The sequence below is a fragment of the Molothrus aeneus genome, chromosome 7, assembly GCF_037042795.1.
Source record: "Molothrus aeneus isolate 106 chromosome 7, BPBGC_Maene_1.0, whole genome shotgun sequence".
Lineage (NCBI taxonomy): Eukaryota > Metazoa > Chordata > Aves > Passeriformes > Icteridae > Molothrus > Molothrus aeneus.
In genome coordinates, this window is record NC_089652.1 from 12177194 (window position 1) to 12194419 (window position 17226).

At 38.4% G+C, this 17226-nt stretch overlaps 1 protein-coding gene across 3 annotated transcripts; it reads left to right on the forward strand.

Moving 5' to 3' along the window:
• Positions 1-72: 72 nt before the first annotated feature.
• On the forward strand, positions 73-9967 carry STRADB (STE20 related adaptor beta). Of its 3 annotated transcripts, none has more exons than XM_066553260.1 (12): positions 73-308; positions 2845-2901; positions 3239-3319; positions 3677-3776; positions 4400-4521; positions 5000-5108; positions 5549-5672; positions 6134-6305; positions 6719-6823; positions 7054-7283; positions 7852-7894; positions 8348-9967. In XM_066553260.1, the coding sequence occupies exons 2-12, from the start codon at positions 2890-2892 to the stop codon at positions 8498-8500; spliced, it is 1251 nt and encodes a 416-aa protein (XP_066409357.1). In that variant the 5' UTR covers positions 73-308; positions 2845-2889; the 3' UTR covers positions 8501-9967. The 3 variants fall into 3 exon arrangements, with proteins under 3 accessions (XP_066409357.1, XP_066409358.1, XP_066409359.1); XM_066553261.1 differs by having other exon boundaries at positions 5030-5108; XM_066553262.1 differs by lacking the exon at positions 7852-7894 and having other exon boundaries at positions 8348-8520.
• The last annotated feature ends 7259 nt before the right edge of the window (positions 9968-17226 follow it).

Here is a 17226-nt window from a genome sequence, read left to right on the forward strand (position 1 = left end):
CCCGCCGCTGGGCCCGGCGGGGCCGGGAGCGGGGCGGGGTTCTGGCGGGAGGCGAGGTGGCGGCGCCGGCCCCCGGCCCTCAGTCCGGCGGCGGCGGGCAGGAACGGGCGCTGCCGCCCTGTAAGGCTGCTCGGCTGCGCCGAGGCTCCGCGCCGGCCGCGCCCTCTGCCCCGCTGCGGGGGCAGCCGGGCGGGCCGGGGAAAGGGAGCGGCGCCCACCGAGCTCGGCAGGCGGCTGCGGGAAGCGGAGCCCTGTCCCGGCCACCGCGGGAGGCCAGAGGGAGACGGGGGCCCAGCGAGGAAGGCGAGGTACGAACTTAACGGAGCGAGTGAGGAACTGAGGGGGAGCCTGCGGGGCGTCCTTCCGCACACTGCGGTGCTTTGTCACGGACGGATGATTTCACTCGAGATACACGACCGAGAGCTGCCTCAGTCGCTGCGAACGCTGAAGTAGGAGCTGCAGCTCAGCGTCAGCAGAACTCAGTAACGCGCGTTCCCCGTACCAGGGCTCGGCTCCGGAGCCTTCACGCTCCCCTAGCTCACAGACACAGGTTTCTGTGGGTTTTTCTGCCATGCACTGTTTGCTGGCTGAAGCTTTGGACAAAGAGCGATGAATGTATCGTTTTACCTGTACAACACTGTCACTATCTACAGTACAAAAAAAAAAAAAAAAAAAGTCTGCGATACAGAAGGAAAAATGTGGGGACAGGGAAAAAGTTTATGTGGGGATACGATCCAAAGCCACATTGAAAGATGGAAACAATGTCAAGCTACATAAGAAAAAAAAAATCTTAAAATTGTAGTGTTATTTGAATAAACGTACATCACGGATGTTTCTGTTGGCTGCCTATACATCTTTGAAGCAAGCCTACAATAATTTGACTTTCATGTATTATAGTTATTAAGACTGAATTCTTTAGCTGATCTTTCATGGTTTCATACTGCAAGCAGCAGAATAAATTGTCTTGTGTAGCAGAATGAGGCATCTTCTTTCCAGGTAGAAGGATGCTGTAGCCATTACAGTAGTGGGCAGTATCCTGAAGCACCTGCATCCTTTTTTTTTTTTTTCTACTCTGCTACAAACTTCCTTAGTGAAATTGTGAAGTTGTTTAACTCAAGCACAGATCCTCTGAAGATGCCCAGTACCTGGTAGGGACTGACTTTTACCAAATGGATGTCTCCATTTGGTATCTCTAATAAGGAATTACAGCAGATCTTTGGGGTAAAAATGTTACTGGAATGGCTTGAATATTTGGCAGTGAATGGAGTGGAGGGGGCTTGTTAGCTTTTCAAGAGTGTTCCCTTGATTAAGTAGCATAAATAATTTAAATGCAGGATATACTCAAGCTTAGCTCCTTAATAAACAAAATTATGAGTTTCTAGTATAGTGCTTCAGCTTTTATAAGTTAACTCTCCTACAAAAACTGCATATTAACATGGAACTATTACCTGTATTTGACTTTTTGTCAGCCACCAAGTAGGATTCCTCATGGTGGCTGGAAAGCTACCTCTCAGGAAAGGACCTGGGGTTGCTGTTTGACAGCTGGCTGAACGTGAGCCAGCAGTGTGCCCAGGTGGCCAAGGCCAGTGGCATTCTGGTTTGAATCAGCAGTAGTGTGGCCAGCAGGACGTGGGAAGTAATTGTCCCTCTGTACTCCCTGGTGAGGCCAGTTTGCATCTCAAGTTCTGCATTCAGTTTTGAGCCCCACACAAGAAGAAAGACATTGAGGCACTGGAGGGTGTTCAGAGAAGGGCAGCAGAGATGGTGAAAGGAGTGGCTGAAGGAGTTTAGCCTGGAGAAGAGGAGGCTCAGTCAGGGAGACTTTCTTACTTTACAGTTACCTGAAAGGAGATTTTAGTGAGGTGGGAATTGGCCTCTTCTCTCACATAACAAGAAATGGGATGACAGTAACTGGCCTCAAGTTGCACAAGGGAAGTTTAGATTGGATGTTAGGAGAATTTTCTTCACTGAAAGGGTTGTCAACCATTGGAACAGGCTGCCCAGAGAAGTGGTGGAGTCACTGTCCCTGGTAGTGATCAAAAATCATGTAGATGTGGTGCTTAGGGACATGGTTTAATGGCAGGCCTGGCAGTGTTAGGTGGCTGGATTCTGTGATCTGTGAGGTCTTTTCCAACCTTAATGATTTTACTGTTGAAGACTTGCTTATAGCTAAGGTAAAATAGTCCCATTCTGTACTTATGGAAGCTTTGATATGCTTACCAGACATCTCTCCCACTGCCTAAGCCTCCAAAGCATAAAATAAGTTTGCTAGAGGAGTTTCAGAGAGGCTACCCTGATCTGTGAGGGAATTGCTTCTCTTTTTTTTTTTTTTTTAACTGAAATCCTTTACAATACTATTTCCTACCTCACTTGTGAAATGTAAAGTGCAATTGCTTCTGCCTTGCTTTTTTGTGAGCTAGTTCAGCTGCTCACAGCCAAGCCAAGATCTGCCTAGCACAGCTGTGCTCCTTTAAAACAACAGACAATGATTTCTTTTCCAGCAAACTGCCAAGCATTCATAAGTCTGTGCTTTTTGACTTTTTGCACTTGTGCAGTTAACTTGCAATTAAATTGTTTGGTCAGAACTGGCAGTAAAATTTATAAATCCATAAATTAAAAAGGAACACTTGAGTTGACATGTAGTCCTCAGTGTGGAGTTTGAAATTGATATGCTACTTAAATAGAAGCAGACTTTTGCTGAGCTGGAGTTCTGGGTTTTTTTGTGTGATAGCTGACAGGAATGCCTCACAGTTCTGATTAAGGAGATTTAAGTTTATGACAGGTTTATGTATCATCTTTCTTTGCCACTTTATTTTTTACTTTGCCACTTTATTTTTTTTCTAGGATAAATGGGTGTGTATGACTTTTCCCCTGATCTAAAGCGGTTCCATGTCTTGTTTGGTAAGTTTGTCTTTAAAAATTTTGGCTGTTTTACCTTGTTACCCAGCTATACCTCAATATGAAAAGTCCTGGTGAAATGTCTTGTTTGTGGGGATTTCCACAGTGCTGACACGTTTGAACTTCATTGTGTCAGCTTTTGGTGAAGGAGACTTTAATGTCTCTCCTCTCTAGGTCTGCCATGTGTGTGCTTTATGCTATTTCTTAACCTCTTGATTGCTTGACTTGCAGCAGAAGACTTTCTGAACTGCTGCTTATAAGACCTATTTTTTTACATTTTTGCACTATATTTAATAAATTGCAGCAACTGCACCAACATTCACTTGTTTCTGTTCTTAAGGACTGCTCCTGTATTCTGCGTACACCAGTTGAATCAATCAGACCAGAAGAGCTATCTCAGAGCAGCATCCATGAATGCCTGGTAAGAATAGAAACTTTAACTCCCCAGGTTAAATATAAAGCTGGTGCATATTAAAAATAGCCTTATTAGGGAGTACTTCTTGAAATGTTGAAAATAAAAATAGAGAGTACTTTGGAGTTTCCACTTTGGTAGAAGACCATAGGTATCTAAGTGTTAATCTTGTACCAGTTTGAAAACAAACACACACAAAAGTTGTAACTCATAAAACTAAGTCTTAATAATGGTAAAAGTACCGGCTTGAATGTTCTTATTTGAGTACTGGACTTTAGCATTAATAATATTTTTGTATTAATTTTAAAACTAGAAATGATTTTAAATTGCATAGTCATTTTGAGAACATTTTCTTCTCTCTATTAGGCTGATTCTGATCTAGCCTGGATTCCCCCATCTACAGGAAAGAATGAAATGGTATTTTGCTCTTCTAATGTCTCTCATTATGAACTCCAGCTGGAAATAGGTAACATAAATGAACCTTAAAATATTTCTTCTTCCTTATCAATAGTTTATTGCTAACTGCAGTAAATATTAAGTTTGGAACATGAAGGACTATTCCTGTGTCTTCTTAGTTGAGAAAAGTGCGGAGCATTGCTTATATTTTAGTAATCTCTTGTTTCAAGATCTAAGACAAATCAACAATTACCTGAAATTGTCTCTTGATGTTTGTGCATGTACTTATGAGTTTTCCAAATCTGTGGTATGTGACAATAAATACAGCCTTAAGTAACATCATCATCTTGTAACTTGGGTACCCATGTTGGTTGTTCTAAGGATGGCTGCCTTAGATCCATATGCCTGCATATGTTTATGTGAATATGCATACTAAGTGTTCATTTGGATGTATAATTGATGCTGATGTATGATCAAACACTTTTAGTTGTTCTCAAAATAGCAGAGCCATGCTTCAGCTAATTTGCTGCATGTATTTTGCTGCAATTACTTAAGGTCTTGGCATTCTGAAACAAAAGGACACACTGCTATCAATTGCAATTTTAAAACTGGAAAATGATCTCTAAACATGAAGAAGACCATGTGATGGCTCATTATGCTTTCCAATGTTAAGGTAGCCATTTCTGGTTTCAGGAAGGAGGTTCAACAATTTAACTTCAGTCTACCTTGCACGGCATACACCTACAGACAGGCAAGTTGCTGTAAGGATCACAGACCTTGAAAATTGCTCTGAAGAGCACTTGAAAGCCTTACAGGTAAAGGAACAGCATTTCTGCACAAAGCCCAATGAAGATAGTGAGGAATACATATGAGATTACTGAGCAAAGGTAGCCTTTGTTTGAACTGGGTAATTTCAGTCTAGTTTTTCCCTCCAAAGGATTAGAATATAATAAACATAATGCATGTGTAGATTTGAGAGTTGCTTTCTGAAGACCACAGCTGACAATTGCTTTAAAAATTGCTTCTGTAATTGTACAACTTATTTGAAACATCTTCTGTACTGTTATTTAACACCAGAAGTTTGGACTATGAACAAACTAGATTTACTTCTGACAAATGCAATTATGGACAAGCTATTTACATTTCTGTTGCAGGCTATGCACATCACCTGCAATCACAAATGTGTATAAATGCAAAGAAACAGTTCTCTTTACTGATTACTAAATGTAGTTAATGCTCTTGGTAGGACTGCTGTTCTGTGGTTAACACATCCACTTTCATTTAATTCCATAGAATGAGGTGGTTTTATCACACTTTTTCCAGCATCCCAACATAATGACATTTTGGACAGTGTTTACAGCTGGAAGCTGGCTTTGGGTCATCTCCCCATTCATGGCCTATGGTAAGAACCGTTAACTGCAATTTTGGAATAGGAGAAAGGACTGATACAAATTGGACCACGTGGTCTGTGAGAGGTTTCTCTTTAATCATCTCCTGTCTTGCAAACCATTTGTTTAGAGATTTCCTCCCCAGTGAAGACTGGTACTCGAACTGCATTAAATTCCACTTAACCCCAGCACCCACCATGTGAGGAGTGGTAACTGGGAGATGTATTTGACTATCTACAGCTTCTGCTAACCTAAATAGAAGACCTATTTACATTGAATACAGTTTGGGCACAGACTTGCAGTTAACAGAAGCATGACATGGGGCATCAGTTACATCCATGCACCAGAGTCAATATAGAATGCTGCTCTTGATGAGTCTATACAGTGAAGGAAACACAGACAAGTCATTTAAAAAGACTTGTTAGGCCTAGCTAGGTTTTTTTTTCACTTCCAGGTTCAGCTAGACACCTGCTGAAGACTTACTTTCCTGAAGGAATGAGTGAAGCTTTGATAGGGAACATTCTGTTTGGTGCAATCAGAGGATTAAATTACATGCACCAGAATGGATATATTCACAGGTAGGAGAATGTCAATAGGTAAGAACTAGGACTAGGACACAAGAACTAGAACCAGCATCTTACCTTAAGTATTGTTTCCTTCCTTTTCCTCTATACCTTCTTATATCAGACAGTGCACAAGTAAGAATTTTTTCAATAATACAGCAGGATTAATTTTAACAGGAAATGTGTTTAGACATTTCTTCAAGCCACTTGTTACAATGATTATACATCTGCCTGGCTTTGTCTCTTTGAAGCAGAAGAAAACCAGAGTTATAGAAGGGGTTTCCTTAGTTGACACCCCTTACAGGGAAGAAGGGCCCTTCTCCAATTTCTGGCACGTTTTTCCTGATCATCTCTCTTAATAGAGACATGAACTCCATGCTAGCATCTCACTATAAGTCAATGAATTTGAAAGCTTTTTTGTTCTAGTAGTACTTAGAGTAATTCTTATAGCTAAAATGTACTCCTTTATGTTACAGGAATATTAAAGCTAGCCACATTCTGATTTCAGAGGATGGGCTGGTTTCTCTCTCTGGTCTAAACAACCTCTACAGTTTAGTTAGCAATGGACAGAAGTCAAAGGTGGTGTATGATTTCCCCCAGTTTAGTACATCTGTGCTTCCTTGGCTGAGTCCTGAACTACTGAGACAGGTTAGTATAAATTACACATAATTTTTCCAATTCAAAGTTAGTAGTAGTACTTGATTTCCAACTTAAGTCTGCTTGTAGAATTGCAATGAAATATGTTGAACTGTAACTTCTAAAAATACATGTACATCCTGAATTTTTAGTTCTTCTAGAGAGAACCAGTTCTAAAGCTGTTGGTAAGGTGATGCTGTACTAAATCTCTTTACCCAAACCTCCTGGAAACTACTGCAAATCCTGAAACTTGTGTTCAGTACAGCCATCAGATTTCTGAAAAAAGTCTGGGGTTTCACAATTCAGTTACTTCAATAGTGTGCAGGTTATGGGGTATTAGAATCTTGTTTTGAAGCAGGCACTTGTATTCTTGTTGGCACTGCTCAATGGCCTCAGTGATCAGTAATGTCTTTCTTCTCTCACAGGATTTGTCTGGCTATAACATGAAGTCTGACATTTACAGTGTGGGAATTACAGCATGTGAATTAGCCAATGGACAAGTTCCATTTCAAGATATGCCTCGCACTCAGGTATAATGCTAAACTTTATCTCTAATTAAAAACATGCTGAGAATTTTTTTGTTTTGTTTACTCACAGGAACCAGTGCTATTACTGCTGAAGTAGTGGGTGCTTTTTGTTACTTCAAATACACATGCCTCCTTCTAGAATAAATAATCTCTCCATCCCTGAAGTTTCATAGCTTATCCTGAATAGGTCTGGATAGCTGTTGAACTCTCATACTGCTCTGCCTTCCTACTAGATGCTGCTGCAAAAGCTGAAAGGTCCCACCTACTGTCCTTGGGATATAAATACCTTTCCCCGGGGGGAATCCAGGATGAAGAATTCCCGATCAGGTGTTGATTCTGGAATTGGTGAGAGCATGACACGCACAATGACCAGTGAAAGACTTCAAATGCCCTTTTCCAAAACATTTTCACCTGCTTTCCACAACTTGGTAGAACTTTGCTTGCAACAGGACCCTGAGAAAAGGTAATGTCCTGGTGAAAACTAATTTTTTTGTCACTTCCATCTAAGACCAAGTACAACTCACAATTTAGAATACAGTAATCAGTTGAATGCTGTTAGAGTCAGAATTTCAGAGCAGATGTACTATGTGAAACCAGACTTGTATTGTAAGAAATGTCTTGTCTGATAAAGGAATCAAACTTTTAAAGTCATTTGGCCCCTGAATTTCTTGTAATATAACTGTTCTTTGTAACAAGTAAAATTAACTTTTAAACATTTACTTTGTCCAAGGAAAAAAACCCCCGAAATCTGAAATATATGTTTTCAATTCTATGTCTCTTTTGAATGAGGCATTTAATTCCTTGTTAAGCGGAAACATGAAAAGGCCTTTAAAAACAGATTTCTTCAGTAGTGCTTTCACTACAAATTGAGGCATAGAATGTAGGAATTGTGTGCTGCTTTTCTCATTCTTCACATTTGTCCTGTGGAGGAAAACCCACAGGGCTTAAATTTATTTCTGAATCTGGCCCATTATCCAAATGCAGTATTTTACTTTCCAAAACATAATTATATTGTTCATTTTATGATTCAGGCCATCAGCAAGCAGTTTGCTTTCGCATACGTTCTTCAAACAGGTGAGTTTACTATATTTCATTAAATGACACAGCTATAACCTAAATAAGCCACAAAAAGAGCTAGATTATAAAGTAATGAAGTTACCTGGAGCTAAAAGGCATCCTATAAGAGCATACCTGCTTCCCAATTTTTTTTTAACAAAATGGTATTGATAGAGTATAGGAAGCATAAGATTAATCAATTTCCCCATTGATTAGGTGGACTTAACTAAAGGCAGCCTAACTAATTTAAAAAAAACTATTAATAGTCTTAATTTAAAGCAGAAATGCACAGCTGGTTTCATTAGTCTTGAAAGGCTAATGGAGTGGTGAAAGAAAAACCTCTCATCCTTTTACTTTCAGTATTGTAACATGCAAGAACATGGCTCTGATTTCACATGCTTTTAATGAAGTCAGTTGCGAAGTTAATGAGACTTTTTTGTGCAGCTTTATTTTAACTTTTTTTCTTTCTAGGTAAAGGAACAAACGCAGAATTCACTACTGTCCCTATTACCACCTCCTATTCAAAATAACAGATCAGAGTTCTTGGCACTGCCCTCAACAGCAGTTGGAACTGAACTTGGACGTATTGCTACAAATCAAGATGATACAGACTGGGAATTCTAAATAAATACCAATGATACCTCTCCAGTGTTTCAGACAAGGAAAATGTGATTTGTATTTGCTGCTTTTGTATGATTAAAATACAGTTAGACCAAGTATACTTGAAATGCCATGAAGTGGCTATAATTCATTAACTTCCTCTTGGCATCACAAAATGCAGCATGCCTCACTCTCTGACTGTAAGGAAAACTGTGTATAAAGAATGGCTGAGTGCTCACCTCTCTCTTTCAAAGTCTTCCTTAACAGGAGAGTCCCTGCTGTAATCTTACTCTGTATTGTATTATCAGCTCACAGTGCTGCAGTCCACATGCCTTTCTGAATTCAGGCCTGGGATTTGGCTGTGATCTTACCTAAACATCTATTTGTCTTTTCATTATGACCCAAATCATTTTAATAAGGAGAAGTCCTCCACTTCCAAGTTGAAATTTGAAATTGCACAGATTACTTGCTTATGTAAATAAATGTTTCTCTCTCAAAAGACATTTTTCTCACTTGACATGCTGTCATATTTGCCAAAAGTTAGGTATGCATCATTTTTCATGCAATTCTAATACTTGTGTGTTTCCCAAAGAAGTTAAGCTGCTTGGAAGTGGGACTCCATTCTTAAAACAAATCTGGGCTTTTGCACCTCTGTTTATTGTTGTGTCATTTTAGCAGTTAATCTGAGGATGTCTCACTATGCAAAGTCTCAAGTTCTAGCAGGTACGGGTTCATTTTGAAGAGTCATATTAAATAATCTAAAGTTACTGTACGTATTTTTATTTATACTGTATTCCTGTTCGCCACTAGAATTTACCAGAACCTAATACTGTTTTCTTAGAAGAAAAAGGCAACATGCATTAAGCTTCACTGGCCCTGCTGCTGCCAAACAACCCTCTTCTGCAAGGCACAGTTAAATTCCCGTGGATCAATTCAGCCATACTAGGATTCTAGTGAATTTACCTGTTCTAAGTCAGATGAAAAATCTGTCTTCTCCCTACAATTCAGTAAAATCTGACCTCTCATACTGTACCAGACAACTCAAACTGAACAAAACCAGCTTTTTTCTTTTAAAAACCTGGATATTCTCATAGTGTTGTAGCAAAAGTTGTGTCCCAAAGGCACTAATACTTTGCTGATGGAAGCATGATGGTAGTAAAAAAGTATAAATAGATATTGAAAGGATAAATTTTAAATTTTCAACATAAACAACATTCCACATAAGTCTTCAAGTCTTCCACAGCTGAGCAGGCCTGTAGCCAACTTTGAGAATACTGCTGTATTGCCAGCAGCTTTGCTACAAGGCCTTGAAGACCAAATGACTCAAATACAAGCCTGACAGACACATAAAATTCTAAATGACCACATAAAGGTATCAGCAAAAAAGCTGATTCTACTCATTATGCTGTGAAGAGAGCTCTATATTCCTAAACTTAACATGTGAAACTTGATATTAAAGACCTATCAATAAACTTACCCTATCTGCCTCCATTTTTATCTGTAATTCTTGGACTTCTGTTTTCACCATAGTCCAGCCATACTAACAGCTTCTTGTTACTACAGGGAAAAAAAATCATATCTATGTCAATCATTAGGTAAGGAAATAGTTGTTGAAACTAGAAAATTATTCTGATTAAAAAATATTAATAACTTAATTGTCTACTCTTGGAAAAGATACTATTTTCATGTGAACCCCATATTTTTGATTCTTTGCCATTATAGATTTGGACTGTTTGCAAGTCGAATACGTTAGACAGCATCTACAAGTAACTTCTGACTAACATAGTACATGTAAAAAAGCAAGTCAAATAAGTGAGAACACACATGAAGTTCTACATATGTTAATTACACACCTCTGAATAAATATTACTTCTATCAAAACATGTAGAAAATTTCAGGCAGCTTAACTGCTAGTATTTCCAAGCTTCTCTTGCAAAAAGTGCCGTGGACTATGAACTTGGATACTAATAACAATGTCAGTACAAAGTTATTCAAACCACTGCGTGTTCTAGTGGAGTTACTTTGCTGCCCTCTCTGTGGAAAAAAGATTAAAAAGATTTCTAAACACGTTCCAATTTCTGTATTGACATTAAGAAGAAAAATCAAATTTTTTTAAGTTAAAAGCTCACAAGTCTTTACTCTTAGAACTGCTTCTCAACAACTGTGTGTCTACAAAGAAAAGCAATTAAGAGGCACTGTGACTTCTTAAAATAACCAGAAATACTTGAAAGTACTCCCTGGATTATATTTACTGAAAGGTTTGGTATAATTTTGCTCATTAACTGTGATGCTTTCTATTAATCTATAATGCAAAATAAATATTATTAGGAAAGAAGATGTATAATCATATTTTTAAGGTTTCAACTACCTGCCACTGAAAAGATGATCTGGGAAACAAGTGTTCTGAAAGTCTGAAGTTTTTGCATACAGTTAAGTTTTCAAAATCTGAGGTTGATGATCTGCATTGTTAAGATTCAAGTTGCAGAGACTTTCTATTCCAAGCTGACGGTTTTAAGCACAACAGTTTTTTCTTGGGTTGTGTTTTTTTCCGAACACTTGTTTAATTCTTGCTCACACCAATGATGTGTGTTATCAGCATGTGAATTAGAATTAAACTTGGACTTGAAATTTCCAAGTATCTTGCATTTAGGCTCCATATGATATATTTTCAAAGGGGCTTAGAAAACCTATACATTTGCAAAATCTCATGGCCGATGAAACAGAAATCTGTCTAATCTGGTTACTTTTGAAATACTTGTGAAAACAACCCAAATGGCTTTTTTGCAGCCACCTTTCATTATGCTAGCATTTAGCACTGTATAATAATAAATACCTGTATAATAGAAAACTTCAGTTAATTAACATTATCCTGAACATATGCTCAATGCTGTTGAGCGTCTCACTGTCTTGATCTGATACCACAGCAGTTTGTGCATGACTGAATGGATGAACACAGAAGAAAATGTGATCTACTCAGAATCAACTTGCTCTGATACATTAATTCCTCACTTTAAAGAGCATCAATGCAACAAGTACCCATTGAAGAGAGAACAGTTTCTTCCACTTGATGAACAGAAATAAATATTTTTTTAAATAACAGTTTTACCATACCTGTCTCTTTCCCCTACCCCTCTCCTTCTCTTCAAGTGCTATCAAAGTACTTTTTAACCCAGAGGATGGGTAAAAATATGGGAAAGCATTTGAAAACCACTGTTCTGAACGTCTCTTGACAAGAGGAAGGTACCAAAGTAGGTGATTTACATACCTACTTAACATGCCTTTAATGCTATTAAGTAGCTTTCCTGAAGTATATTAGCTTGTCTAATAAAACTCTGAAACAACCAAGGTAGCAGTAATGGCCTGTCCTAATGATAGCCATCCCTATCCTGTATGAATAAGAAAAAAAATATTAAAATTCAGAAACAGTACACATTACAGCAAAGACCTCAAAGGACTGTAAGAATCATAATTTGAAATTAAACGATCGGATGTAACAAACAAAGAATTGAGTTTATAAAAGAAGAAACCACTGAAAATTGAGGTGGTCTACTAATAACCTGATAGCAGAATAACATTTGGTATTTAACATAATTAAATCTATCCAGGAACTTGAGGTAGGATGAAGGAAAGAATATTAGGTTTAAACAGGTGCCTGTGGAAACCTCCATAATTCCCAGATGAAAACAACTAGTTCTACTCTATAAATTAGTTACGTATATGTTTGTTTCTTATCTGAAAGACTATCCCAGAAACTTATGGAAAAATGCCCCCAAAGCCCATATGAATTTAGCTGCAATCAAGTGGCAGTTTTATTTTTAGATATGATTATAGAATATACCATTATTACTGCATTTACCTACACACCCAGATTCATGGAATTCAGTTGTCCCCTCATGAAATTCATCTGCAATGGAGGAGAATGGATTGCTGGCAGGATGCAGAGGTTTTCCTCTGTTTTGTCAAAATTTACATGACATATGAGTCAAGAGTATCATTGCTGAGTTTATCTACTACATTGTATTTTAAAAGTTTGCTTATTCTACATTCAGTATCAATTATCTTTATAATTCTCACATTTCATGCAGTCAAAAGAAAAATATTCTTACAAGCAGATTTCATTTTGCCCATTGGAAATCTGGCAAGTCTGTTATGGATGAGTTTTTTTAAATGCTTTCCTGGTTTGAGGTGGCTGTTGTTCTACAGTAGCTGATGGAGCCATCACAGACTTGTAGAATTATATATTTTGCTGGCTGTCATGCTTTTTTCTGCTCCACTTTCTGCTTCAAGTTTTCCTTATCATGGGAGAACACATGATTTTGAATCCTCGGATTCAAATGTGATGTTGAAAAAGGTGATTCAGCATACTTTCCATGATTTTTCTTCACTACATTACTAGATGTCCTCAAACTAGTTTTGAGAACAAAGTAGTTTGGTTTTCCTTCCTAAATAGCATATTTATTAATATTTGACCCAGATGCTAGTGGCATGGCAATGCACATTTCTCTACATTGCTTCTCTTTTGATATCCAGTCAGGGTTTTTTTGGCAACTTTTCTTTTTCCTTATGTTGGACTTGTAAAATGACCCATTTTGGGCAGTTTGGTGAGCCATGGCCTACAAAGGTGCTCTGCTTGAATATCAGCATGACAAGCATTTAAAATGGAAGAATTTTACTGTTTCAGACTTTGTTCTTACTATTTTACTTTGAATTTTTTCAACAATTTCAAATTTGGTTATTTATTTTTTCTTTTTCTTTTTTTTTTTTTTTCCCAGAAGCGGTTGTTGGCTGGTTTGGTTTGGGATTTTTGGGGGGTTGAGTTTTATTTGTTTATTGGGGTGAGAAGGGATGGAAAGGGTCATCTCCCCCCCTCCAAAGTACATTAATCTGTTTATTTTCACTGTGGGGATTAACTATTACATCTGGCAGTGGGTATGGATGTTTATCCGTTTATCTTGCTTTTTGTCTCTGTATCACTGTTTGAGGCCTGCTTGTGTAATAGCCGTGTTCTCATGACTATTTTACTAAATACAGCACAGGCAGATTGTACAGGCAATTTTCAGCTACAAAGAGCTCTACAACTTGTACAGTTTGAAGAAATGGTTACATAAATTTCAAATACAGAATTATTAAAACCTACAGCTTGGTTCGTGTTTAGGAGCACGGGAGAAGTTTTCCTTTTTTGACCGGGTTTCCCACTCAGATCGCATTGCCCCAAACCACCGACCGACGAGAGCAGCGCGGCCGCTTCCCTCAGGCCGAGTCCGCCATGGCGGCTCCGACACCGCCCCCTGGCGGCCGTTACCGCTGCCCGCGCGGCGCGAGGGCAGGGCGGGAAAACGGCTGAGGGGAGAGGGGGGGCCGGGGCAGGGCTGAGGGGAGAGGGAGGACAGGGGCAGGGGTGAAGGGGACCGGGGCAAGGCTGAGGGACAGCCAAATGACCGCGAGGGAAATAAACGCACCGGGGACGGGAGGGCGACACACGGCAGGAAAAAACATCCCCTAAAGCACCTGTCCCCAGAAGCAGCAACCGGCGGGTTTCAGGCTGGGAGGCCTCCTTGCCGTGGAGTAATACAAAAGTAGTACAGTACAAAAATAACACCCAGGGAAAACAGTCTGTCTGCGAGTATCTGGGGACTTACACAGCAGCTTCAAGCACAGCCGCCCTGAGGAATGCAATAGCACCGTCCACACCGCTATGAGAAAAAAGGGAGACAGGTAAGGCTTAGGCTTAGCTGTAGGTATTTACCTGATGGTTTTCTCTGATCTCCCAAAGTCTTCAGTCATTTAAATTAATTCTGCTGGCAATATACAAGCGAGTAATTCTCAACTAATCATAACCCTCCTAAAGTTTACCTCAGCAATACCAAAACTACTTTAAAAAGACACTCTGCAAATTAATGTCCCCTTGGCTTCATTTTGAGAAAACTGCCTTGAGAGAGTAACGTTTAAACCAAGTTGAAATTAACCAAATATTAAATTACTAGAACAATTTAAGTAATTAAAACAATTTAGCTTTGGCGTCCAGCCTCTGATCAGGCTGCGTGGGGCTTTGTCCACCCAAGTCTGGAGCAGCCCCATACAGCCCCTCAGCCTCCCATCCCAAATCCTCAGACAGACTGATTTATTTTAAATGGACTAAACAACTGAAAACAAGACAAAGTAGTACCATCATTTCTAACTAGTTTACAGCAATTGTTTAATATATGTTTCATATATGTAAAAACAAGAACTTGGCACCAACATATCTGAAAACTCCATTAACACAAATGCATTAAAAACAATGATATGGAAATGCACTAAGGCATTTCAGTTAAGGCTTCTACAAATATTGTGTGTTCTAGAATTAAACAATTATTTTGTAAACTTGTTCTAAGATTTTACAAGAAACTAAAAGAAAAGCTCACTTAAACTCATATTCCACTGTGAGGCTTAATGGAATGAAAAGTATTTTGTAAAATAGATAATTAGCCATCAAACTGTTTATTGTGCTTTTTATATGGCAACCTGAAAACTCATTAATTTAAATATGTATATGCTCAGACCCTCCTAAAAATATACACTGGAAAGGCAAGCCTGGCTTGAAATACTGATTACATTAAGATCATTAATTCAATCCCTGCTCAATCATATAAAAACTACTGTATTTCACAATAAGAATGCATCTGGCTCTTGGCTGGCACCACTTTGTCTAAGGGATAGTTGGAAGGCCAGTTCCTAGTGTTAATGTCAGAAATCAAGCAATGATGTTATCCAATCTTTTCCTGTACTGATATGATGCCTTAGCACAGTTCTGCTGAGCTCTGTATTTTATGGGCAAAATTATACTTCTGACCATACCAAGATGAAAGAAAAATCATGCAGCCATGCCATTAATAATCTCATCTTCAGGAGGTAAGTGACAATGCAAGCAAACACACAACATCAGCAGAAAGCATGGTGGCAAACTATACAGGAACACTTCCTGTCTCATCCCTCATCTCCTACAGCCAAATAAATCATGGCAAAAACATCCAGTGCACAACTGAAGGAGATCAGCACCCTGAATCTCTCCATTTTAATGTACAATGCAGTGCCAGCCCTAATTTAGCTCTAGTGTTCCAAAAACAGACACAAGAGCCACAACAGTTTACTAAAGAGGCTAAGGGCTCCTTCCCACAGCAAACTGAATGCCTCAGAATGCAGCCAACAGCTGTGGAACATCTTTTAGTTCTCATAGATGGCTTTTTCCTCCCTGCCAAGATTACCACAGCATTTAAAAGATGTCACAAACACTGAATTTTTGAATAACTTAAATTTGCTGAATGGACACAAGTCCTCAACAGGGCAGCAACAGCTGCCCTGACATTCCCATGTTTGTTTTGAAGCAACTCAGGTAACAGCACAAAGTTAGCACAGAAAGCATTGAAAGCTCTTTGACATTTCCTTTCAAGTCTTATCTGGCTACTCTTAACTTCACTACTAAAAAAGTTCAGTAATTCTTCAGTGAACTTTGACAAGTGCTCCCCTTTTACAACCACCCACAGACACACTTATTAAATCAAACAAGGCAAAATCAATATATGTTAAGTAACACATACAAAGAAGTTTTGGGCTTTAGGTGATCTTTTCTTGATAAATGGTTTTCAAACGAGACCTTATCTGTGTTTACTAAGGAGATTGTTTCTTCCTGCAATATATCTGTATTTTTTCACATCTGCAATGCTTTCATTTGCCACCAAAATGCTTTCATTTTGCCACTTTAATATAAAGGAAAAGGATGAATCTTGTCAGCAAAACCCACTGCCTGCCACAATTACTGCTATGTCACTGCATACAAGGTGGGTTGCTGCAGACACTTTGGGTTGATTTAATAAGCATTTTCTTGTAATTGTAGGAAGAAATTTCCCATTCTATCCTAACACAAAACAACAATTTGGAAGAAAACAATCTCCATCAAAATAGGTAGGAACATTTTTAACATCTGTGAAATCCAAGTATGTTTATAAAGAACAGTGAATAAAAGGATTGTTCTTGCCATACCAGATGAGGAGAAATTAGAACACTATTCTTGTGAGTGGCTTTGGAATAGTTACACTTCCTGACTGTTAAGAAATTACAGGACACGGATACATCCTATTGGCAACACAAAAACACCCTGTTTGATGAGAAGATGTATTTAGCTGACCAAACTGTTGCAACATTAAAACTTCTTTGTCTTTTATCTACATCAGCCTATAAGAGCTTGTTATCATCAAGATTTTTGTCAAGAGAACTAAATGAAGATTAAAAAAGTGGCTTTTTATAATCCTCTTTTATAGATTATTAAAAAAAATCCCTGTCAATTTAATCTTTTATTCTAGAAAAATATTTTATGACAAATAAATGTAGATTATTTTAAGATTACTGACTTGGTGGGGTTTATGTTTGCTAACTCTGTTTTGTTATAAATTTTCCTTAGGCTACTTTTATTGTAAGATTTTTTTTAATCTCTAGAAAATGTTTAACCAAATCAGATAAGCTAACTGCAGTTTGCATTAGTAACAAAGCAGGTTGTTGAAGAGTGTACAGCAGTCAAAAAAGCACTGAACACCTGATCTGCATCCCTCTAGTGTCTTTGGCTATGTAGGTAGCAGTATTTACAAAATCACCTTGACTTTATGCACTAGGGATAATCTACTTTGTAAAATAAAAACCAAAAGTATAAAAGTTTTCAATCACATTTGGAAACTGTAACATACATAAAAAGTTCAACATTAAATATATACAATATA

What these genes read in the sequence shown, in the direction of transcription:
- STRADB (XM_066553260.1), top strand. An exon ending in AGCACTTGAAAGCCTTACAG is followed by an intron (nt 4,522 to 4,999) that starts GTAAAGGAACAG and finishes TTAATTCCATAG; the next exon opens with AATGAGGTGGTTTTATCACA. An exon ending in AAGATATGCCTCGCACTCAG is followed by an intron (nt 6,824 to 7,053) that starts GTATAATGCTAA and finishes CCTTCCTACTAG; the next exon opens with ATGCTGCTGCAAAAGCTGAA.